The sequence below is a fragment of the Procambarus clarkii genome, chromosome 22 (genome assembly GCF_040958095.1).
Source record: "Procambarus clarkii isolate CNS0578487 chromosome 22, FALCON_Pclarkii_2.0, whole genome shotgun sequence".
Classification (NCBI taxonomy): domain Eukaryota; kingdom Metazoa; phylum Arthropoda; class Malacostraca; order Decapoda; family Cambaridae; genus Procambarus; species Procambarus clarkii.
In genome coordinates this window covers 18920426-18945055 of record NC_091171.1, presented here as the reverse complement: position 1 = coordinate 18945055, position 24630 = coordinate 18920426, and the positions used below count along the sequence as shown (strand labels likewise).

The 24630-nt window shown below is 47.3% G+C and overlaps 1 protein-coding gene across 5 annotated transcripts in view; it reads left to right on the top strand.

Moving 5' to 3' along the window:
• LOC123757772 (dyslexia-associated protein KIAA0319-like protein) overlaps positions 1-24630 on the top strand; it is a 222933-nt gene that overhangs the window by 128002 nt on the left and 70301 nt on the right. For all 5 annotated transcript variants that reach the window (XM_069329507.1, XM_069329511.1, XM_069329508.1 and 2 more), the window contains exons 10-13: positions 6558-6669; positions 16662-16816; positions 16992-17182; positions 20142-20241. In XM_069329507.1, the coding sequence (XP_069185608.1) occupies positions 6558-6669; positions 16662-16816; positions 16992-17182; positions 20142-20241 (558 nt within the window). The remainder of the gene's footprint in view (positions 1-6557; positions 6670-16661; positions 16817-16991; positions 17183-20141; positions 20242-24630) is intronic.

The following is a 24630-nucleotide window of genomic DNA, read 5'->3' as shown; positions in this document are numbered from 1 at the left end:
TTGGTTCTCTCAAATTCTCGGACGCCTATGACGCCAGTGTTGTTGTTGTTGTATCGTGCACGACAAGCATCCCTCTGCATTTATTTGTGCTTTTCTTTGCTTTTTTTTGTGCTTTTGTGACTACAATTTGTGACGCACGACGTCGCCAAAGAAGCTACTTGCTAAAGATAGTGTTGTCAAGAGGAAGAAAGAAACAATTACTGTGGATTTGAAGAAGGAAATTATAAGCAAAGCATGAGTGTGGTGTCTGTGTGACTGATCTCACAAGGGAGTATGGCAGGTCATCATCAACAATTTGCACCATTAGTAAGGGAATGAGGAGGTAAGGGAGGATGCTGCCTCTTCCAGTGAGATCAGGGAAGTGTTGGGAATGTTTGAAAAGGTGACTGCATTCTTGGAAAAGCATCACCCTGATAAAGCAGTGACAACCCGGTGTGTGAACATGTTTAACCCCCTTAACTGCATTGCCTCCAAATATGACACCCCCACAGTGTGCAGGAAATAAATTCTCTGGAAAAAATTCTTTTGATTTTTTAAAGTGTGAAAAACCCTTCCCTCAGTTTGGGTATGTAAAAAAAAAATTGAAATTGTACTTACTTTGGCTGCTATGGGGTCCATAAGTTGGCTCGTGACATCATCATTCCCCGTTCGCCTGTGACGTACGCTCCCTGGGCCAGTAGGGCGCCTGGGGCGGGGTGTGCGAGTTGCCACGAATATATTTTTGTTCATTTTTTGCACACAGTTCCAAATACATTTTATTTGTTTTTTCGTGCTAATCCTATGTATAATGAACACGTGCACTATATTATGGCAGTAAAACATCCGTACTTTCCGAAGACACTATGTTATGTGCATGACACTTGTGTACACACATGCTGCACACATTTACTATGTATCATGCTAATTTATGTATATATACAATCTATTTACACACTATACACTGTCACACACTATATACATTCATCATCAACACACTCAGAACACCTCAAGTGAGAGCAGCCACACCCAGCCAGTCTCCCTCACTCTAACATCTTACTCGCCAACATTGCTCTATTGCCCACCAACATTGCCCACCATTCTGTTATTGTTCTTATTACACTAATTAAACATGTTATATATACCTATCTACATGTTTTATTTACCAGAACTATGCAAGTAAGCCGGTATTGTGTCCAAACAGTACAGTTGCCACCATACACTGCATGAAAAATCACACAGCAGACGACGCTACGATTACTACGTAACCTCCCTCACCAAAACAGCTCCTCTCAACATTCTCCTGTTGCTGTTATTACACTATATACACACTGTATATACACATGTACATATGTGTTGCCCATAGCAAACCACTAAGCTAGTATGGTGAGCAAAACAAGAGTGGCTGCCACACACACACACACACACGCCGAGGCAAAACATTTAAATGAGAGCAGGAATGAAGAAGAAATAAATTCTTTTTTCTACAAAGTGATAGGGGTAGGCAAACCAGTAAAGTGGTACATAAAGGCAAACCAACAAAATCAATAGAGAGAGGGGGAGTGAAGAATAAGGAGAGGGGGAACAAGTTCCTGAAGATTGCATACACCAACATAGATGGAGTGAGATCGAAGATACTGGAGTTAAGTGATGTAATACAGCTGCAGACACCAGACATTGTTGCACTCACGGAGACAAAACTTGAAGATGTAATTTTAAATGAGGTCATATTCCCAAGGGGCTACTCAATTTGGAGACGGGACAGAAAAATTAGGAAAGGCGGTGGCGTTGCTGTGCTGGTAAAAGAACACCTAAAGGTGAAGGAAATAATGACTGCCAATCCACAAGAAGTTGACATAATAGCACTAGAGATCTGCTATGAGGATGATAAACTAATGATGATAAATGCATATAGTCCACCGCCAAGCAGCACATGGTCAAAGGAGGAGCTAGATAGTAAACGTGAAGGTCTTATAACAATAATGAGAGAGATTATAGCGAGAGCGGATAACGATAGATCACGACTGTTGATAGTCGGTGACTTCAACTTGAAATCCATAGACTGGGAAGCATATGAAGCTAAAACAGAAGATTTTTGGACCTGTAAATTTGTAGACCTCATCCTGGAAACATTCTTGTATCAACATGTTAAACAAGCTACGAGGATGAGGGAAGGGGACGTTCCCTCCATGCTAGATTTGATATTTACCAGGAAGGAGGAAGAGATATTTGACATTCAGTACCTTCCTCCCTTGGGTAAAAGTGACCATGTCTTTTTGGGAATAAAGTATGCAATGCGTTATAAGCTGGAAGAAAATAAGGAGGTTGAAGCAGTTGAAAAACCAGACTTCAGGAGAGGACATTATGGTGACCTTAGAAATTTTTTTAGTGAGTATAATTGGACAGACTTGATGCTAGGCAAGGAAGTGAATGAGATGTATGGCAAGTTTTGTGAAATATATGATAAAGGCACAAAAAAATTTATACCAAAACAGAGATGCAGAACTAGGAAACAGGATTGGTTCAATAGAAATTGCGAGAGGGCTAGAGACCGAAAGACACAAAAATGGAATCAATACAGGAAGAGGCCGAACCCCCAAACATACCAGCGATACAAAGATGCGAGAAACAACTACACGGCAGTGAGGAGAGAGGCAGAAAGAAATTTTGAAAAAGGGATTGCGGACAAATGTAAAACAGAACCAGGTCTATTCTATAAATTCATAAACAACAAATTGCAGGTAAAGGATAATATTCAGAGGTTGAAAATGGGAAATAGATTCACGGAAGATGAAAAGGAAATGTGTGAAACACTAAACGAAAAGTTCCAAAGTGTGTTTGTACAAAATGAAATCTTTAGGGAACCAGATACAATAAGAATTCCAGAGAACAACATAGAACACATAGAGGTGTCTAGAGACGAAGTGGAAAAAATGCTCAAGGAGCTCGGTAAGAACAAAGCAGCTGGCCCAGATGGCGTTTCACCATGGGTTCTGAGAGAATGTGCATCTGAGCTCAGCATTCCACTTCACCTGATCTTACAGGCATCCCTGTGTACAGGAATCGTAGCAGACGGGTGGAAACAGGCTAACATAGTTCCAGTCTACAAAAGTGGCAGCAGGGAAGACCCCCTCAATTATAGACCTGTATCATTGACAAGTGTAATAGTGAAAGTATTGGAAAAACTAATCAAAACTAAATGGGTAGAACACCTAGAGAGAAATGATATAATATCAGACAGACAGTATGGTTTTCGATCTGGAAGATCCTGTGTATCGAATTTACTCAGTTTCTATGATCGAGCCACAGAGATATTACAGGAAAGAGATGGTTGGGTTGACTGCATCTATCTGGACCTAAAAAAGGCTTTCGACAGAGTTCCACATAAGAGGTTGTTCTGGAAACTGGAAAATATTGGAGGGGTGACAGGTAAGCTTCTATCATGGATGAAAAATTTTCTGACTGATAGAAAAATGAGGGCAGTAATCAGAGGCAATGTATCAGAATGGAGAAATGTCACAAGTGGAGTACCACAGGGTTCAGTTCTTGCACCAGTGATGTTTATTGTGTACATAAATGATCTACCAGTTGGTATACAGAATTATATGAACATGTTTGCTGATGATGCTAAGATAATAGGAAGGATAAGAAATTTAGATGACTGTCATGCCCTTCAAAAAGACCTGGACAAAATAAGTATATGGAGCACCACTTGGCAAATGGAATTTAATGTTAATAAATGTCATGTTATGGAATGTGGAATAGGAGAACATAGACCCCACACAACCTATATATTATGTGAGAAATCTTTAAAGAATTCTGATAAAGAAAGAGATCTAGGAGTGGTTCTAGATAGAAAACTATCACCTGAGGACCACATAAAGAATATTGTGCAAGGAGCCTATGCTATGCTTTCTAACTTCAGAATTGCATTTAAATACATGGATGGCGATATACTAAAGAAATTGTTCATGACTTTTGTTAGGCCAAAGCTAGAATATGCAGCTGTTGTGTGGTGCCCATATCTTAAGAAGCACATCAACAAACTGGAAAAGGTGCAAAGACATGCTACTAAGTGGCTCCCAGAACTGAAGGGCAAGAGCTACGAGGAGAGGTTAGAAGCATTAAATATGCCAAAACTAGAAGACAGAAGAAAAAGAGGTGATATAATCACTACATACAAAATAGTAACAGGAATTGACAAAATCGACAGGGAAGACTTCCTGAGACCTGGAACTTCAAGAACAAGAGGTCATAGATTTAAACTAGCTAAACACAGATGCCGAAGAAATATAAGAAAATTCACCTTCGCAAATAGAGTGGTAGACGGTTGGAACAAGTTAAGTGAGAAGGTGGTGGAGGCCAAGACCGTCAGTAGTTTCAAAGCGTTATATGACAAAGAGTGCTGGGAAGACAGGACACCACGAGCGTAGCTCTCATCCTGTAACTACACTTAGGTAATTACACTTAGGTAATTACACACACACACACACACACACAAAACAAGAGTGGCTGGGGGTTGAGTAAAAGCTCTCATCCTGTAACTACACTTAGGTAATTACACTGGAATGTGGAATAGGAGAACATAGACCCCACACAACCCACATATTATGTGAGAAATCTTTAAAGAAGTCTGATAAAGAAAGAGATCTAGGGGTGGTTCTAGATAGAAAACTATCACCTGAGGACCACAAAAAGAATATTGTGCGAGGAGCCTATGCCACGCTTTCTAACTTCAGAATTGCTTTTAAATACATGGATGGCGATATACTAAAGAAATTGTTCACGACTTTTGTTAGGCCAAAGCTAGAATATGCAGCAGTTGTGTGGTGCCCATATCTTAAGAAGCACATCAACAAACTGGAAAAGGTGCAAAGACATGCTACTAAGTGGCTCCCAGAACTGAAGGGCAAGAGCTACGAGGAGAGGTTAGAGGCATTAAATATGCCAAAACTAGAAGACAGAAGAAAAAGAGATGATATGATCACTACATACAAAATAGTAACAGGAATTGATAAAATCGATAGGGAAGATTTCCTGAGACCTGGAACTTTAAGAACAAGAGGTCATAGATATAAACTAGCTAAACACAGATGTCGAAGAAATATAAGAAAATTCACTTTTGCAAACAGAGTGGTAGACGGTTGGAAAAAGTTAGTGGAGAAGGTGGTGGAGGCCAAGACCGTCAGTAGTTTCAAAGCGTTATATGACAAAGAGTGCTGGGAAGACGGGACACCACGAGTGTAGCTCTCATCCTGTAACTACACTTAGGTAATTACAGGCTACCTCAATTCTCTCCCTCCCTCCCTCACCAAAATTCCTCGTTCCACAATACTACGCACAACGCTAATTATAACCACAATCCTGTAATATCACAATCCTGGTCACTAATTCCTGTAAATGAATAATTGACCACACATTTATTTTGAAAAGGAACCTAAGAAGTCATTTGAAGATTCCTAGATGGACGAAATAATGCTGTGGTGCTGTGGCTAGCGCTGTGAACATCGTGAACAGCATTGAATCACTGATATTTGAACATTGTACCCAGTCATTATCACACTCAGGCTCTTCTATAACACTATCATGGCTAAATAATACAAGTTATATATATATTTTGACATTATTAGGCGATGCTGTGGTCACACGCTGAACAGCAGTGCTGTGCGCTCATGCTGCGAGCGCCAGCCTTGGTTACTCACACACTACTGAGGCTCCCACACCCGGGAATGTGGACCACGATTTTTTTTAATGATGGCGTCTGTTTACAAGAGCCCTGAGGAAGCTGATGTGAACCCCATGTAGCCGTGGGAGTTTTAAATGGAACGTGAAAAATACAAATACCCGGAGGTGCGTTGCGCAAACCAGACGTGAGCCTGCAGGCGCGTTGTGCAGTTTAAGGGTTAATGACAATTTGCTGTCTCATTTTAGGGACACCCTAAAACAAAGACAAAAGCAATTGTCAATAGACTTGTTTTTTGCAAAAGTAAAGACCAGCAAATGAAAGTGAACCACAACCCGGCCTCAGTGGGGTGAAATTCCCAAGAAGAGAGAGGCCCCCTGACTCAGAGGTGGATTCTCCTTCCACACCATAACCCCTCTCCTCCTTCCCATCTCCCCATCGTCTCCCTCAAGCCAGCAATGACTCTTCATAAGGTAAAATAAACATGAAAACAATACAACAAAACATTTAAAATTACATGTGCAGTATTATATTTACATTATAAAATGTCATACAAGTATGGATGTTTTTGGGAGTGGAATGGATTTTATTTTTCTCCTTTATTTTAAATGGGGAAATTTGCTTCTTAAGACGAGTTTTCCACATAACGAACTCGGTGCCAGAACGGATTAAACTCGTTAATCAAGATGCCATTGTATGTATGATATAAACTGTTTTCATTCTTTGAGAGTATTATAGTTGCACAGATATATTTTTCTTGGTGCAAATATTATCAAGGAGAGCTTATTGCCACTAATAAAAATATGAAACATGAAATAATATCAGGAGATTTAAATTTAGAATGTGCACAGAAATTTATGTTTGGCATATCATATAACTAACACATCACATCCCTCAGCAAATGCCGGGGAAGATATACAGATTGTACTTCCGAACACAACAGTACTTCTAGATGGAAGCCATAGTACAGATGCTACAATCACAACTCATTGGCTCTGGAAACAGTTCAGGTATGTCATAATGTTCAGAAGTTTTTACTTGTAGTGCATGGGATATGTACACATCATAAACACAGACATATTTAAGCATTTAGAAGGTAACTAGAGCAATGAATGCCTGACACTGTTAAATTATAACTTGAGGGAAAGTATGAAATAATGGAGTTCTGTTGTAGATATTTTTCCGCTGGTTGTGTGTGGGGAAAACTGCAGTGAACAGGTTCTGCAGCACGTGGTGTGGAATGTATGGTAAATATGTAGGGAGTTATGTTGCAGTATGTAGTGTGGAAGGTATGGTAAATGTATAGGGAGATATGCTGCAGTATGTAGTGTGAAAGATATGGTACATGTCTTTTCTGTGGGGAGCCCCTACGACTCCCTGGAGCTATCGGGCTAATGTGTGATATATTAGATCAGGGCATTAGTCTTGGGAGCCAGTCGGCCGAGCGGACAGCACACTGGACTTGTGGTCCTGGGTTCGATCCCAGGCGCCGGCGAGAAACAATGGGCAGAGTTTCTTTCACCCAATGCCCCTGTTACCTAGCAGTAAAATAGGTACCTGGGTGTTAGTCAGCTGTCACGGGCTGCTTCCTGGGGGTGGAAGCCTGGTCGAGGACCGGGCCACGGGGACACTAAAGCCCCGAAATCCTCTCAAGATAACCTCAAGATGGAGTTTGACCAACCAGGGACTACGAGCCAGAACCTGGCCCCTTCAGAGAGGTTGCAGGGAGCAATGGCCCTGGATCCTCCCCCCCCTTGTAGTTGGGGGGTTTTCCTTATCTGCCATCGACCGGGGTTAGGCACCCAGAAAGGTAGGCATAACAAAACAAACCCCACATGGTAAGAAACTAGCAACTAAAAGCTGAACAGAGAGGTAGAACTGTTTTCAATCCCAAGGAAACAAGCAAGCAAGCATACATCACACTCTACTGCCGTGCTGCTCATCCGTACAGCCCTCCCCTCCCCTCACTGAGAGGGAGAGCCACGGATCTCCCCGCGCCGCAGCTACTCGGTCATCCAGTTCGTTAGCTAATGTGGTCTGGGGTGGACATCTTTGCTGGCCTCTGTTTCCAAAGCATTGTTTGCCTTTGTGGAGACCTCTGCAGTGTTGTTGTGTGTGGTGGCCAGGTGGCCAACCCCCTCTTCAGTGCTAGGGCTGCATGCACTTAGGGGCTTCCTTCCCTTGTCACCTTGTGAGTACTGCCCTTGCGTGTTAGGGTTATCTTCCCTGGTGCGTTTGGGAAACTATTTCCGATAGGAGTTCTTGCTGCTCGGCATTTACCCTGCCCTTGGGGTCAGGTAACGGATGTGTCGTCATCACACTCCGTGAAAACACTGAAATAAACCGGGCTTTTTTAGGATTACAACCATGGATTACGGCCCACAGTAATCACCAAGTGCATAGTGACCCGTAGGAAAGTTGAATACAGAAATTAACAATGGAACTTTGAGTTAAATACAGAATAAACGTGGGACCACATGGTGAGCCAGTGCCACCAGGCTCGTGTGTACAGGCATATAGGCGGTATATATATCAAATATAGCGAACAGTGATACATTGAACAGTGAAGTGGAACGTGTAACACAACACATAAATTAGTGCATAGTGTCAGAGAATTGTACATAGAAAAAGTATAAATGTAGGGTTGTGACAGGAGGCATCACACTAGGCTGTTTACACCACAGCCACAAGGCCTACACAGTGTAAGGGACGTTCCTCAGTGATAGTATACTCCCTCAATGATAATATACTGGCAATATATATTGTAATACGGGAAAGTGGATCTAGGAACTAGTAATAGAGTAAGTGAATAATATTGCAAGCTGGAAGAAAGCAGAAAATCCCTTAGAGTATTACATGTAAATAATCAGTGTATAAATCAAGTAACTGGCAACCGGTGGCATCATACCCCCGACCTGGGACAAATAACGGTCAACTATACGGTCCCCAAGAGGATCATATTTCTCCACAAGGCGATAAGTACCCCCACATCCCACATAAACATGAACAAATAAACATATGTAATATTATAAATATACTGTATACATATTATATATACATACATATAATATTATATGAATATATTTATAATATTATAACACCACAAACCCAGCATGGAGGAGTGTGGAGGCTGCTTTAAGCCACTTTGGAAGAGTGTTGTAGGCATTGTATGTAACATTTGTAACAAGATTTCACCTGAGTTGTACAGGATTACCTACACAATATGCAAACCTCATTGTTTCCTGTGTGACCAAACACACACACGTCTGTACACACACACTCAATTCAAGGCCTTCCTTGACTGTCAGGACATTTTATAGGTGAAATCTTCTGCAGTTTCTATTCACCTATCAGGTGCTAAAGTGACAATGCTGGTGGACCCATCTTAGATGAAGCAGGGTTAGAGATAATCTCCAGTACACACAAGAGGGTATTCACTCAATAATACAGGCCAGCCTACAGACACACTTTCCCATGTAAACATGAAGACTGAAGCACTGTAGTCTCGAAGATCAGCGGTGATCAGCCTCCCAAGGTAGTGTGGCTAGGCTATGAGTGGCCTTGGATAGAGTACACAGGGCTCAGTACAGCTAGTACCCACCCTCACTTGCTGGCTTCGTCCCTCCCTCCCTCAGGGCGAAGCAATGTGCTTGCTCCAAAATGGCTGCAAACGTGGCGAACGACAATGTCCCACACTTGGACCGAAATTCCCACGAATTTCTAGGGAAAACTGCCGTGAACACGAGCAAGTTATTCCCTAGTATCTCAACTGCTAGGTGACTTAAGTAGGAGATCTAATGATGACTGGAGATGGGGATTCATGACACAGTCTGTTACTCCTGCGTGTGTGGTTTTCCCACTGCTACTTTTCCAGTCTTGTACACTTTCCTGTAATACACACAGATACGACGAGTTCCTGGATTCTGCTCATTCCTTAGGGACACATGTCGATATCACGAGGGTACAAAGAGTACTTAGATGCGACTGCCGACAGTGCATTTTACTTAGCTGGCCCGACTCAGCAAAGATTACGTCAATCATAAGCAGTAGCTATATGCAGAATGGCGTCTTGGAACCAGGGCGGGAAGATGCTGGCCTACTGGTCCCACCTCAAACAAGCCTATCATAGTAGCACACTTTGGCCAAAGGCCCTTAGCCAATCATGGCTCCTCCTTGGTTGACACGCTGAGGTGACATCATGGCATCAGCTTGGTTGCCATGGGAACGGCTCGGGTGGCTGGTACCTCACTGCTTCCCTCTCGCTCCATTAATCTCCCTCAATCTTACAGTATAAACTGCTACCCTCTATAACTATTTCTACAAATGCATTGCAATGGCTATTGCAACATACAGTATTTGGAATGCTGATGGCATTCAGAGCTTAAGCACTTGATGTCTCGTGTACGGATTACAAAGTCTAGACCGAGTGCACGGCCATTTACTTACATGAGTGCACGGCAATGCTCACACACCCCACACTCGAGTAGAAGATTTAGCTGGTGAACTCCATATCCCTCATATTGGTCTCGGCAGCGCGTGCGTTGTCTGCCCTGTTGAAGCTGTTTGCGCTGATCCTGTGGGAAGCCGTGTCTCTGTTTTTTTCTTCTCGTTTTGTGTCGGCAGGCAGTGCTCGTGACATCCTTGGAATCTGCTTGGGCCCCCTGGCTCTTAGGTTTTCGTCACCTTTTTGTTCCTTGCTGCATGCAGACTCTGTGGTTGGACAGTATCTACAGGCAGCTTCTTCCAGTTGTCGTATAATATCGGAATTGTTGGTTCTCGAGGGAGCCCTTGGGGAGTCTTCCCAGAAGGGTTGTGCCAGGGCTCGGGATTCCTCCCATCGTAATTACCCAAGTGTAATTACCTAAGTGTAGTTACAGGATGAGAGCTACGCTCGTGGTGTCCCGTTTTCCCAGCACTCTTTGTCATATAACGCTTTGAAACTACTGACGATCTTGGCCTCCACCACCACCTCACCTAACTTGTTCCAACTGTCTACCACTGTTTGCGAAAGTAAATTTTCTTATATTTCTTCGGCATCTGTGTTTAGCTAGTTTAAATCTATGACCTCTTGTTCTTAAAGTTCCAGGTCTCAGGAAATCTTCCCTATCGATTTTATCAATTCCTGTTACTATTTTGTATGTAGTGATCATATCACCTCTTTTTCTTCTGTCTTCTAGTTTTGGCATATTTAATGCCTCTAACCTCTCCTCGTAGCTCTTGCCCTTCAGTTCTGAGAGCCACTTAGTAGCATGTCTTTGCACCTTTTCCAGTTTGTTGATGTGCTTCTTAAGATATGGGCACCACACAACCTCTGCATATTCTAGCTTTGGCCTAACAAAAGTTGTGAACAATTTCTTTAGTATATCGCCATCTATGTATTTAAAAGCAATTCTGAAGTTAGAAAGCGTGGCATAGGCTCCTCGCACAATATAATAAGTGTGGCATAGGCTCCTCGCGTCTAGAACCACCCCTAGATCTCTTTCTTTATCAGAATTCTTTAACGATTTCTCACATAATATATAGGTTGTGTGGGGTCTATGTTCTCGTATTCCACATTCCATAACATGGCATTTATTAACATTAAATTACATTTGCCAAGTGGTGCTCCATATACTTATTTTGTCCAAGTCATCTTGAAGGGTATGACAATCATCTAAGTTTCTTATCCTTCCTATTATCTTAGCATCAGCAGCAAACTTGTTCATATAATTCTGTATACCAACTGGTAGATCATTTATGTAGACAATAAACTTCACTGGTGCAAGAACTGAACCCTGTGGTACTCCACTTGACATTTCTCCAGTCTGATGCATTGTCTCTGATCACTGCCCTCATTTTTCTATCAGTCAGAAAATTTTTCATCCATCTTAGAAGCTTATCTGTCACTTCTCCAATATTTTCCAGTTTCTAGAACAACCTCTTATGTGGAACTTTGTCGAAAGCCTTTTTTAGGTCCAGATAGATGCAGTCAACCCAACCATCTCTTTCCTGTAATATCTCTGTTGCTCGATCATAGAAACTGAGTAAATTCGATACACAGGATCTTCCAGATCGAAAACCATACTGTCTGTCTGATATTATATCATTTCTCTCCAGGTGTTCTACCCATTTAGTTTTAATTATTTTTCCAATATTTAGACTATTGCACTCGTGATAGGCTAGTGGTGCTAGCTTCGGGGCTGGCGCAGCTTTTGGAACTATCTTCATCTGGTCGACGAGGTGATCGATCTGTTCGAAGGTCGGGTTCACGTAAGGGGCGTCTGTCCTTTTGCTATTCGTCTCATTGACAAGGCGATGGGGGAGGAGGCTCGCTCTGCTTACGCCTGGTCTCACAATTTGTGGGCCTTTCAGGTCATTTCGAATGGCCTGCGGTGGCGTTGGGTGGCCCCCCTCCTTCGGGGAGTTTGGGGCTGGCGGGGCAGGCCTCTTCTCCTGCACTTGGTTGGGTCATCTCAGAGTGGGTGCGCTTGGGCTTAGTCAAAACAACAACATTCCTCAGGTGGGTATTTTCGTCTGTTTCCAGTCACGAAACAGGACTGTGCAGACCTTAGGTTCATTCTGAACTTGTTCCGTCTGAACCCCCTGGGTCTATTGCCCCTTCTTTCGGGTGACTACTCTGTCCCAGGTCTGGCTTCTCTTGGAGCTGGGCTCTTAGATGGTGTCCCGGGACCTCCGGGACGCATATTGGTACATCCCGCTTCATCCAAGGTTCAGGGACTGGCTCTGTTTCGTCAGTGTTACGTTTTGGGACGTCAATGTTGCCGTTTTCATTTCCTTCCTTTCATCTTGAATCTGGCACCTCGCGTTTTCACACACCTTACCTGGGTCGTGGTGGCCTGTCTGCGTCTATTAGGGGTTCGGGTTCTGGCCTATCTTGACAACTGGCTGGTTTGGGTTCCCAGCCAGTCTGCGTTTCTGCTCGCCAGGGATTTGGTTCTTTCCCAGCTCGCCGGGTTTGGGTTTCTGGTGAACTGGAGGAAGGCTAATCAGGTTCCCTCTCAGGTTTGGTCTTGGCTAGGTTTTGTGTGGGACTCTTGGACCGCTTCCTTGTCTTTCCCTCCGGCAGCTCTACTGTGGCTGCTTCCCTGCCTGCGTTTGTTTATGGAGGGCTCCCGGGCTCATGACTCATGGAGGGCTCATGAGGCAGTTGCTCGAGGGTTTGTGCAGGAGTCTTAATTTTATCGTGTTGGTCTACTCGATGATCTGGCTCCATTTGGACTCTTCTTCAGTGGTTCATTGTCTGAACCTCGGGACTCCGATGTGGGCCTTGGCTGTTTGGGACTGGTCACTTCGGGTGACTCATCTGCTGAGATCTTGGGGGTTGGCTCTCCTGGCCGTTCACGTTCGGGGAGTGTCCAACGTCCTGGTGGACGGCCTGTCTTGGCTCTGCCGAATGTATGGGCTCCCAAAGGGAGATCTCTTTGCGTCAGTGTGGTCGAGGCGTCGTCCGGTATATGTGGTGCCCTTCCCCGACCGTGAGGCCGTCAGGGTCAATGCCTTCAGGCAGGACTGGTCGAGGTGGGGTTACCTGTACCTCTTCCCTCTGGTTCCACTGTTGCTCCAGGTCCTAGCTCGCTTTCTGGGGGGAGCCCCATCGGCTCCCCGGAGCTGATATGCTAATGTCAGACTTTGGCATCAGTCATGTGTATAGAGTTCTAGGGCCTACCGGAGACCACGGCCAGAACCTGGCCCCCCTCAGAGAGGCAAGGGGAGCAATGGCCTATAGAAACCCCCGTGTGGTTGGTAGCATTCTATGTCTGCCATCGACCGGGTCAAGCATCCAGAAAGGTAAGCATTCCAAAACAAACCCCTATTCTGGTTAAAGTTGCTACCAAAAGCCGAACTAGTAGATAGAACTCCCCAACAGAAAACAAGCAAACTAGTATGACGTCACACGTCACCGAGCAGATGTCTGCGCAGCTCCCCTCTCCCCGGGAGGGGGAAGGGGAAGGGCAAGCCCCAGACCTCTCACGCCGGCTGTCCACCCATCAGTTCTTCGGCTGATGCATTAGGCACCGGTTGTGTGCTCCGGCTCCATTAGTTGTTTCAGCATTGTCCCTAGAGTGTGGTATCTGTCTTCTAGGTGGTGAGTGAGCCGGAAGTGAGTCTCCAGTACTCGGGCTGCATGTACCTAGGGTTCCCTTCCCTAGGTGCCCTGTAAGTACTGCCCTTGGGGCTTGGGGCCACCTTCCACAAGTTTCTTGGGTTCTGCCCCTGCTAGGCCGTTTACGGCTTTGTTTTCGGCCGCTCTTTGTGTGCTCGGGTGTTCTTCTCCCTTGTTCGCCTTAGGGTAAGGGGTGGTTTTGCACTGGTGGGGCGCAGTGTGTTGCGCAGCCTGTTTTCGCCTATATGGCGGCGGGCTCTGTTCCGCTTGGGTACACTGTCCTCTTGCGGGGTTTTCTTTTTATTTTTGTTTATCTACCTGGTGGGGGGGTCTGCCTTCGTTCTTGCACCCTGTGTCCCTTGTGTTCTGAGTATTATTCTGGTGGTTTCCCCTGCTAGGTCCCCGTGAGTGTACACGTCCCGGGGGTTCAGCTCTTAGAAAGTTGTTTGGTAGCTTTGGGCGCCTGTTAGCAGTACCCTGCCTGGTATTACCTGAGCGCAAGTCCTATTATAGTAAATGCTCGGGACCCTGGGAAACCCCTGGGGGCGCGTGGGTCCGATGGATGTGACCCCAGAGGCCCCCCCCCCTCGCTTCCAGCGAGTTTGAGGGTTGCTCTCACCCCTTGTCTCAGGGTGACTCTCTGTTTTGCCTCCATCTGCTGCCTGTGGGGCAGGCAGCAGACGGAGTTTGCTTGTTTTGGAATGGTTTGTTTTGGAATGTTTACCTTTCTGGATGCTTGACCCGGTCGATGGCAGACATAGAATGCTTCAAACCACACGGGTTTCTATGGGCCATTGCTTCCCTTGCCTCTCTGAGGGGGCCAGGTTCTGGCCGTGGTCCCCGGTAGGCCCTAGATTTCCATACACATGACTGATGCCAAAGTTTGACATTAGGATATCAGCTCCGGGGAACCTCCGGGTCTCACCAGAAAATGGCGTTTCATTACATTCAACTCTGGTTTTTTGACTTGCCAAGGAAAAGTAGTCCTCTTGGCCTCTTGGTGGCCTAATCAACCATGGTTTCAGGCGCTTCTTGCTCGGTGTCCAAACCTGGCGGTCTTCCACGGCTCCGCCTCTTTCAGCATATCTAACCAGTCCATTACGTAGCTAGTTCAATCTTCTCCTCAAGTCTTTGCGTTTGGTTTCCCCTGATGCGGGTCTTCCACTATTTGTATGGTGAGCAAGTGGCTTCATTGATGGTGTCCCACCTGCGTGTCTCGTCTTCATGGCAATATGAAGTTTCCTGGCAGTCCTATCATTATTTCTTGTCCCTTCGATGGTTTTCTTCTGTTTTGGATCGGAATGTCTTGTCTTTCCTGTCTTGGTTGTTTCAGGACCGTCATCTTATGCCGAATACTGTCGACTCATATCGTGCGTTGTTGGCGGAGCTGCTTCATCTTGCATTTGGGATGGATGTTACTTCTGCCCTGTTTCACAAACTGTCTCCTGCATTGTTTCACCACCGGCCTGCTCATGTGCCACTTGAGCCGTCCTGGTCATTGGCCCGGGTGCGCTCTCTTTCTCTCTTCTCCTCGGTTTGTTGTGGCCTCTTCCATTCAAATTTGTTTTATGTAGGCTCTTTTTTTTTTTTCCTGTTGGCATTGGCCTCTGGGGGTCGGGTTGGGGTGCTTCATGCTCTTCTTCGGTGCAGAGGTTTCTGCTCTTTTGGTCCTGGTGGTAAGTTTGTTCGGTTGTAGCCATCTCCTTCTTTTCTCGGAAAGAATGAGACTGCTGCTTTCCAGAGGGGTCCTTGGGTTGTTGATGCTTGGTTGGTTCGGTTGGGGGTGCATCATTTGTTGTGTTCAGTTGTGGCTCTTCGCCGTTACCTACTCGCCACGGCCTCAGTGGCCGTGGATGAGCTTTTAGTTGGCCCTGTTTCCCATTTGGTCCAGCCAGCCTGCGGTCTATCATTGTGCCCATGACGTTTGTTTGCTTTGGTTGCTGTCTTCGGTAACATGTCTTGGGCTGACATTCGGGCACGGGGTTTTCGCAGGTCGAACAGGGTCCTGGTCTCTTTCTACCTAGTCAGTGTTCCTGGCCCTACTTGGGCATGTGTCGCATTGGGTTGGCGGTTGCAGCAAGTTGTCTTGACTTTGAGTTGAGGAGCGAGTGGCGACCGCCTCCCTGGTAAGTCCCTTTTGTTTTGTCTTTGGTTAATTATCACTTTCGCTTGGCGAGAAATTAAATAGCTCCAGGGAGCCGAAGGGGCTACCCCCAGAAAACCAGCATTGAATGTAATGAAACACCATTTTAAGGGTGAGACCCAGAGGCTTCCCGGCAACCCTCCCTCCCTCCCTCCCTCCGGTTGGCAGTTTTTCACAGGTTTTTGAGATCATATCCAGCCTCAAATCTGACGGTGTGGATAGCCTGCGCAGGGGTCTGGGGCTCCCTCCTCCCAGGAGCAGGGAGCTATGCAGACAGCAGCGCGTTGATGGTTATGATGTCATGCCCGTTTGCTTGTTTTTCGTTTGGGGGAGTTCTGCATAACACTTCGGTTTCAGTAGCAATATTTTAACCAGATATGGTTTGTTTTGGGATGCCTACCTTTCTGGGTGCCTGACCTGGTCGATGGCAGACATAGAATGTTTCCAACCACACAGGGGTTTCTATAGGTCATTGCTCCTCATGCCTTTCTGAGGGGGGGCCAGGTTTTGGCTCATGACCCCAGTAGACCTAAGACCTCCATTTGCTTTGACTGATACCAGGGTCTAATACATTCAGTTCAACCCAGATAGCCCTGGGGAGCCTCCGGGTCTCACCCAGAAAATTTTGTTACATTCAATGCTGGTTTTTTTATTTACCTGTACTTTGAAATTTGTACAGTATTTTTATAATTAAAAATTCAACTTATTGCTCTATACAGGCAAGATAATACTAATTTTATTAATAAACATTTCAGTGGTCCAAATTCTGCACATTTTATGAAGACTGATGAGATGAAGGTCAATGTTACAGGACTAACCAAAGGAAAATATATATTTGGACTAGCAGCGTGGAATGGTGATGATCCCAGTAAGAATACTACCGATAATATCACAATTACAGTAATACAAGGTTAGTAATGATATGTAGATATACAGTATATAAATTAATTTGTTAAACTTGTTACAAATTTGATGAATGTTTGAAGAAATAAATTGTGGTGTACACAGTATTTTTAAATTGTATTCTTGATTATACAATATTATATTTCTAAACAAGTATCTATCAGCACAATATCTTTTTACAGATAAAAATGTTCCTCCAAAGGCCAATGCTGGTGGGGACTTTAGTGTGACCTTGCCAGTGTCTGTTGTGGAAGTTGATGGCTCAAAGTCGGATGATGATGTTGCAGTTACAAAATGGCTGTGGGAAAGAGATGCCACCTCTCTTGCTGCTGGGAAAGTTATAAATGGTTCGGACCATTCTCCTGTTCTCATGGTAAAGATGACTAATGTTCCAAATTGAGTGAAAATAATAATTTGCATTAGATACATTAGTTCGATGTTTTCTTGGACAAATTGTTCCTCTTGAAATATTCATTTCCTTCTAGAGGGTTCTCCTGGAATTTGGTTCAGTGTCTTTTTTTTTGGTTGCTCTACCAGGTTCCTGCTGTCTTAATGCTAGTGAGCAGTAATTTGTTTTCCTGGACCAGTTTTAGGAAGTTTTAGTCTTTTGCTCAGGGCATGGTCGGGAGCTGGTCGGCCGAGCGGACATCACACTGGACTTGTGATCCTGTGGTCCCGGGTTCGATCCCGGGCGCCAGCGAGAAACGATGGGCAGAGTTTCTTTCACCCTATGCCCCTGTTACCTAGCAGTAAATAGGTACCTAGGAGTTAGTCAGCTGTCACAGGCTGCTTCCTGGGGGTGGAGGCCTAATCAAGGACCGGGCCGCGGGGACACTAAAAAAGCCCCGACATCAACTCAAGATAACCTCAAGAAGATGGTGAATCCCTAATCTCCCATCTGTACTGTGAGACTGTTTCAGTTGTTAAGCTTCACTTGTCCTTTCTGCATTCTTTTTAATGCTAACTTTTCTTTGTAGGTTCAGTGAGACTGTCCTTTTGTTTTCTGGGGGGAGCCCCTATGGCTTCCCGGAGCTTACTAGGCTGATATGCTAATGTCAGACTTTGGCATCAGTCATGTGAATGGAGTTCTTATAGGCCTACTGGGGACCATGAGCCAGAACCTGGCCCCATCTAGAGAGGCAAGGGGAGCAATGGCCTATAGAAACCCCCGTGTAATTGGAAGAATTCTATGTCTGCCATCGACCGGGTTAGGCACCCAGAAAGGTAGGCGTCCCAAAACAAACCCCTATTCTGGTGAAAATTGCAACCAAAAGCCGAACAAGTGGATAGAACTCCCCAAACAAAAACGCGCAAGCTATTATGACGTCATTTGTCGTTGTGCCGCTGTCTGCGCAGCCCCCCTTCCCCCCAGGAGGGGGAAGGGACAGCCCTAGACCTACCGCGCCGGTGATCCACACCCCAATTCTTGAGGCTGATGCTATTGGCTCGGTTGTTTGCTCTGGCTCCAGTATTTTTGCGGCTCTGTGCCTTGTGTGTGGCTGCTGTTCTCCAGGGGTGCGAGAGCCAGGAGTTATTCCTCAGTACTCGGGCTGCATACGCCTAGAGTTCCCTTCTCTAGGTGCCTTATAAGTACTGCCCTTGGAGCTTGGAGTTACCTTCCACAAGTTCCATGGGGTCTGCCTCTGTGCGTCCATTTTACTGCTCAGTTTCTCGGCCACTCTTTGGGTACTTGGGGGTTTTGTCTTCCCTAGTTAACCTTAGGGTAAGAGGCAGTTTTTGCACTGGTAGGGACACAGGGTGCTGTGCAGCTAGTTGTGACCTATTACGCGGGGTTTTGTTTTTCTTATTGTTTTTGCCTTGGTGGGGGGTTCTGCCCTACTTGCCACTGGTGTTTGGCCTCACCCTGATACTTAGTGGTGCCCCCTGCTTGGTCCCCGTGAGTATACATGTCCCTGGTGTTCAGCTTTAGATAATTTGTTTGGTAGTTTTGGGTGCCGGTTAGCAGTACCCTGCCTGGGTTTACCTGAGCGCGAGTCCTCTTCAAGTAAATGCTCAGGACCCTGGGAATCCCCTAGGGTCTGATGGATGTAACCCCGGGGCCCCCCCTCGCTTCGTGCGAGTTTGAGGGTTGTTCGGTCCCCTTGTCTCAGGGCGACCCTCACTGTTTTTGCCTCCGTCATGCAGCCTGTTGGGTCGGTGACACTTTCAACCCTGAGTCCTGAGAGTATTGTTCCTTGCCTGGTGACTCAATTTACCCAATCTATGGATGATCATCTTCGGGTACAGGCTTCTCAGGGGTTGCATTCTAGGTTTCGGTTGTTGCAGCGCGCTAGGTTGGTTGCTCACCTAGATGCTCCGCGTCTGCCCTGTTTTGCTTATAGGGACCTGGAATTAGGGGTGGGGGTCGCTTCGTCCATGGTTCAGTCCGCACCTCCTGGTCCTTTCCCTCCTTTTGTTTGTTCTGGTCCCCCTCCCCTGCTTCCGGCCCTGAAACATCTGAGGGTTTCGGAGCCGGGGCAAGGGTTAGTTGGTCTTGAGATGCGGGCAGCCTTGAGGGATGCCCCTTCCAGTGTGGCGACAAGGGCATTTGAGTCTCCTCCCCCGGCCAAAGCCTCTGGGTCTGACCAGTGGGCCTCGTTCTGTCCGGCTTCTACAGCTACGCTGGCCTTGTATAGTGGAGTCGCTGCTTTTTTTCAACGCTGGTTTTTCCTTGGCTTTCACTTTTAGTTATTGGCATTGGGGGTGGCATTCTGTTCCTTTGGCCAGATGTTTTTTTGTCCTCCCACAGTCTCTGGTTTCCTGTTACAGTGTTTTGTTGTCTCCAGTTGTCCACAGGGTGGTTAGGTTTAGCCAGCCTGTGGTCTTTCTACTGGATCATGGTGTCTGGAAGCTCTTCACATTCTTTTCTCATATGTTCTGGGTTGTTTTTGGGCCTGTTGTTTTTGGCACTCTTTCAAGGTGCCTCAGTGCTGATTTCCTTTGGGGTTTCCTTGCTATTCCTTCCCTCTTTCCAGTCAGCTCCTCCTTTGTTCTCCATGGTTAGCTAGCTCAGGGAGCTGGATTTTAGTCTAACTCACTATTTATCTCTTGTTTTTACAGCATCATTTGTGTACAACTAGGAATTTTATTTCTATGCTATGTTGAAAATTTAAGTTGATCACAATTGCCACATTCTCCATATCTACTGACATAATTATTGCCCTCCTTTAATACAAATCGGTCACTCTGTTACAAGACTTTGGAACCAAGTTTCCTTTCAAAAACTGAAAAAGAAATTATGTTCTTTAAACTCAATTCACACTAATTTGAATAATAATATTTATACTTTACAATGAATAACTGTTAATTTATAGCATTTATATTTGGAATAGTTCACAGATTTGGTAGCTGGTGGTTATGTGTGGAAACTGACGGTGTGGGATGAACAAGGGGCATCAAGCTCTGATACTGTTTCAATAATTGTTAAAGAAGGCAAGTAATAACCGTTTTTTATCAACTTTTTCTTTTTTTACATTGTATCTTTTATTGTTATTATTTTTTTATTTTCTGGGGGGAGCCCCTTCTGTAACCCAGAGCTTACTAGGCTGATATGCTAATGTCAGACTTTGGCATCGGTCATGTGTATGAAGTTCTATGGGCCTCCTGGGGACCACGAGCCAGAACTTTGCCCCCTCAGAAAAGGCAAGGGGAGCAATGGCCTATAGAAACCCCCGTGTGGTTGGAAGCATTCTGTCTGCCATCGACCGGGTCAGGTACCCAAAAAGGTAAGCATCCCAAAACAAACCCCTATGCTGGTGAAAATATTGCTGCCAAAAGCCGAACAAGTGGATAGAACTCCCCCTAAGCGAAACGAGCAAACGATCATGACGTCACACGTCACCACGACGCTGTCTGCGCAGCGCCCCCCTCCCTGGGAGGGGGAAGGGGGAGCCCCAGATCCCACACGCCGGCTATCCACCCCTTTAGTTCTTAGGCTGATGCTAGAGGCTCCGGTCGTGTACTCTGACTCCAGACATAGTTTCAGCACTGTGCTTTGAGTGTGGAGGCTGTCTTCTAGGGGTGCGAGAACCAGGAATTATTCTCCAGTACTCGGGATGCATGTGCCTAAGGTTCCCTTCCCTAGGTCCCCTGTAAGTACTGCCCTTGGGGCTTGGGGGTTACCTTCCACAAGTTCCTTGGATCCTGTCTCTGCTGGCCGTTTTACTGCTCGGTTTTTTGGCTTCCCTTTGGGTACTTGGGTTTTTTTGTCTGTCTTGTTTACCTTAGGGGTAAGAGGCAGTTTCCACTGGTTCGGGGCGTGTGGTGCAGCGTAGCTTGTTTTCACCGATTTAGCGGCCGGCTCTGTTCCTCTAGGGTACGCTGTCCTCTTGCAGGGTTTTCTTTTTCTTTTTGCCTTGTGGGGGGGATCTTCCCTACTTTTTGGCCACTTGTGCTTGACCTATTATGGTTCTTCTCTGGTGGTGCCCCCTGCTAAGTCCCTGTGAGTATACATGTTCCTGGGGTGCAGCTTTAGTGAGTTTGCTTGGTAGTTTTGGGCGCCGGTTAGCAATACCCTGCCTGGGGTTACCTTGGCGTGAGTCTCGTTAAGCTTTCAGGGCCCTGGGAATCCCCTGGGGGCACGTGGGTCTGAGGGATGTGACCCTGGGGTCCCCAGTCGCTTCGTGCGAGTTTGAGGGTTGTTCAGTCCCCTTGTCTCAGGGTGACCCTCACTATCTTTGCGTCCATCACGCTGCCTGTTGGGTCGGTGAGACTTTCGACTCTGAGTCTTGTGAGTTCTGTTGCTTGTTAGTGACTCAGTTTACCCAGTCTAGTGATGATCTTATGAGGGTACAGGTGGTGTAGGCATTGCATGCGCGTTTTAGGATGTTGCAACGCGCTCGGTTCGTTGCTCACCCGGATGCCCCGTGGCTGCCCCATTTTACTTATAGCGACCTATACTTGGGGGTGGGGGCCACTTCGACCGTGGTTCAGTCTGCCCCTTCTCATCCTTCCCCTCCTGTGCTTCGTTTTGGTAGCCCCCCACCCCCCCCCGCTTCCGGCCCCGAAGCGTCTGAGGGTTTCGGAGCCAGAGCAGGGTTGAGATGGTCTTGAGGCTCGGGCAGTCTTGGGGATACCCCTTTCGGTGTAGCTACGGAGGCATTCGAGTCTAGTCTCCCTGCCAAAGCCACTGGGTCTGTCCAGTGGACCCCCTTCCGTTCGGCTTACAAGACTGCGCCGGCCTTGTCTTTTGAGGCTGGTGCTTTGCTAGATCATTCAGCCCCGGGTCCTGCAGAGGAGGATCCCGGGGCAGGGAAGGGGCTAACTTGGGGGCCTTGGGGCCCGCTGGACCCCGCCTGGGTTTTCCTACCCTCTGACCGGGGCTTGTTGTTACAAGGAATGGGGTTCTCTTTTTTCCCCCCTCTGCATACGATTTGGATGTGGTGTCTGCCCCTCCCCGGGTTCGGTTCCGTGTCCCCCTGGGTGCGTTGGTTCCGTCCTTCCGGAGGTTTTTGGCTTCTCGTATCCAACCTTCTGTGGTGTGGGCAGCCCTTGTGGCTTACCTCCTGCGTGACCCGGATTATGCCTCGGTGATGGATCCATCTCTGTTTAGGTTTGGGACTTTGTTCCCTTTCTGGGTCCGTTACGAGGTTCCCGAGTCATCCTGGCTGGCGGACTGTCATCTTTGCGTTGGAGGCTTGGCATTCATTCTGCCTTACCTGCACGCTTGAGTGCAGGTAATGCCTTACCTACCTGCTTGAGTGGTGCAAGGCTGTGACAGTGTTTCAGGTTTCCCTGGGAGTGACCTGGAGCACCTCAATGAGTGCTTGTTTGCCTCTGCCTTCTTCGGGATATGGCCGTGGTGCAGCTTCATATGCAGGTTCTCTCCCTCTCGACTGCGCAGGTTGCTGAGGACACGAGCGCCCGTGGCCTTTTGGTTGCAGCCTTGCGTTAGTTTTTCCCTCCCAGAACTGTCTTTGGACTGGCTTGAGGAGAAGGTAGGGGCGCTCAGGGCCATCCCTGGATCCAGTGCCTTGGGCTCGGTGGACCGCTTGTCGGCTGCTTTGCTGAAGCTGTTTGCACCGATCCTGCGGGATGCGGTTTCCCTGTTGTATGCTTCCCGGCTCGCGCGTCGGCAGGCGGTTGTTTCTTTCGGCCTGCGGTTGCGTTGGGTGGCCCCTCCTTCTTCGGGAGGTTTGGGGCTGGCGGGGCAGGCCACTTTCCCTGCACTCTCTCGGGTCCTCTTGGAGTGGGTTCTCTTGGGCATGGTCGAAACGACGTCGTCCCTCAGGTGGGTTTCCTGGCTGTTCCCAGTACCGAAATGAGACTGTGAAAATCGGCGGTTCATTCTGGACTAGTCCCGTCTGAACCCCTGGGTTTCTTGCCCCTCCTTTCGGATGACTACGCTGTCCCAGGTTCGACTCCTGGATGAGCTGCGCGCTTGGATGCTGTCCCTGGACCTCCGGGACGCTTATTGGCACATCCCGATTCATTCAGGGTTCAGGGACTGGCTCGGGTTTGTTGTTGGTTACCACTTTTGTTGTCTCCCATTTGGGTTGAACCTGGCACCTTGCGTGTTCACACGCCTTACACAGGTCATTGTGGCCCGTCTGCGTCTCTTAGGTGTTCGGGTGTTGGCCTACCTCGACGACTAGCTGGTTTGGGCTCCCAGCCGGTCCAGTTGTCTGCTAGCCAGGGATTTGGTTCTTTCTCAGCTCGCCGGGTTCAGGTTCTTGGTGAACTGGAGGAAGTCTCATTTGGTTCCCTCCCAGGTTCAGACATGGCTGGGTCTTGTGTGGGGCTCTCATACGGATCGCTTCCTTGGCTCTCCCTCCAGAGTCTCTCCTACATATGCGGTCCTGCTTGCGCCTGTTTCTGGAGGGCTCCCGGTCACCCGGCAGTTGCTCACGGGTCTGTGCAGGAGCCTGAACTTCACGATGATGGTTTACTCACCAGGTCAGGTTTGGCTTCGTCGGCTGTTTTGGTTCCTTCAGGGACGTCCCTTCCACCTCTCTCGTGATCGCTGGGTTTGGACCCCATGGGCTTACCGTCGACTGCTGCTTCGCCGGCTTTCTCTTTGTTTTTTCAGAGTTCAGTGCCATGGCGCCTACCCGAGCCCTCGCTCGATGGGTTCACGGATGCGTCGTCTCTCGGCTGGGGTTTTGTGACCAGTGCTTACCAGGTCGGCCAGGAATGGTGGGGTCTGTCCTCCCGTCGAGTTCACAGCACAGTGCGGGAGTTTGCGGCGGTGTGGTTTGCTCTTTAGAGGGTTTGGGTCACCTGCGGATCGATGATCCTGCTCCCCGGTGGTTCATTGTCTGAAACGGGGGATTCGATGCGGTCCTTGGCTCTTTGGCGCTGGTCGCTTCAGGTGACTTGTCGGCTGAGTTCTCGGGGTTTGGCTCTCCTGGCAGATCATGTGCAGGGCGTGTCCAAAGTCTTGGCCGACAGCCTTTCTCGTTTCGTTCCCCTCTCCACGGAATGGATGGTCGACGCCGACTCGTTCAGTTGGCTCTGCCAGACATTCAGTCGCCCCGAGGTGGACCTCTTTGCGTCGGCGTGGCCGCTGTGCCTTTCCCTGTATGTGGCGCCCTTCTCTGTCTGCGAGGCCGTCGGGGTCGATGACTTTCGGCAGGACTGGTCGAGGTTGGGGTTCCTGTACCACTTTTCCCCAGTTCAGCTGTTGCTCCAGGTCCTGATTCGCTTGGAGACTTACCAGGGGAGAGTTGTCCTCTTGGCGCCGTGGTTTCAGGTGCTGCTTACTCGGTGTCTGATCCCGGAGGTTTTCCCGTGGCTCCGGTTTCCAGCAGATCGGACCGGAACAGATTCCAGCAGATTCGCGTATGGTATTTTTGACTCAAATTTATCATCATCTCTATGGTG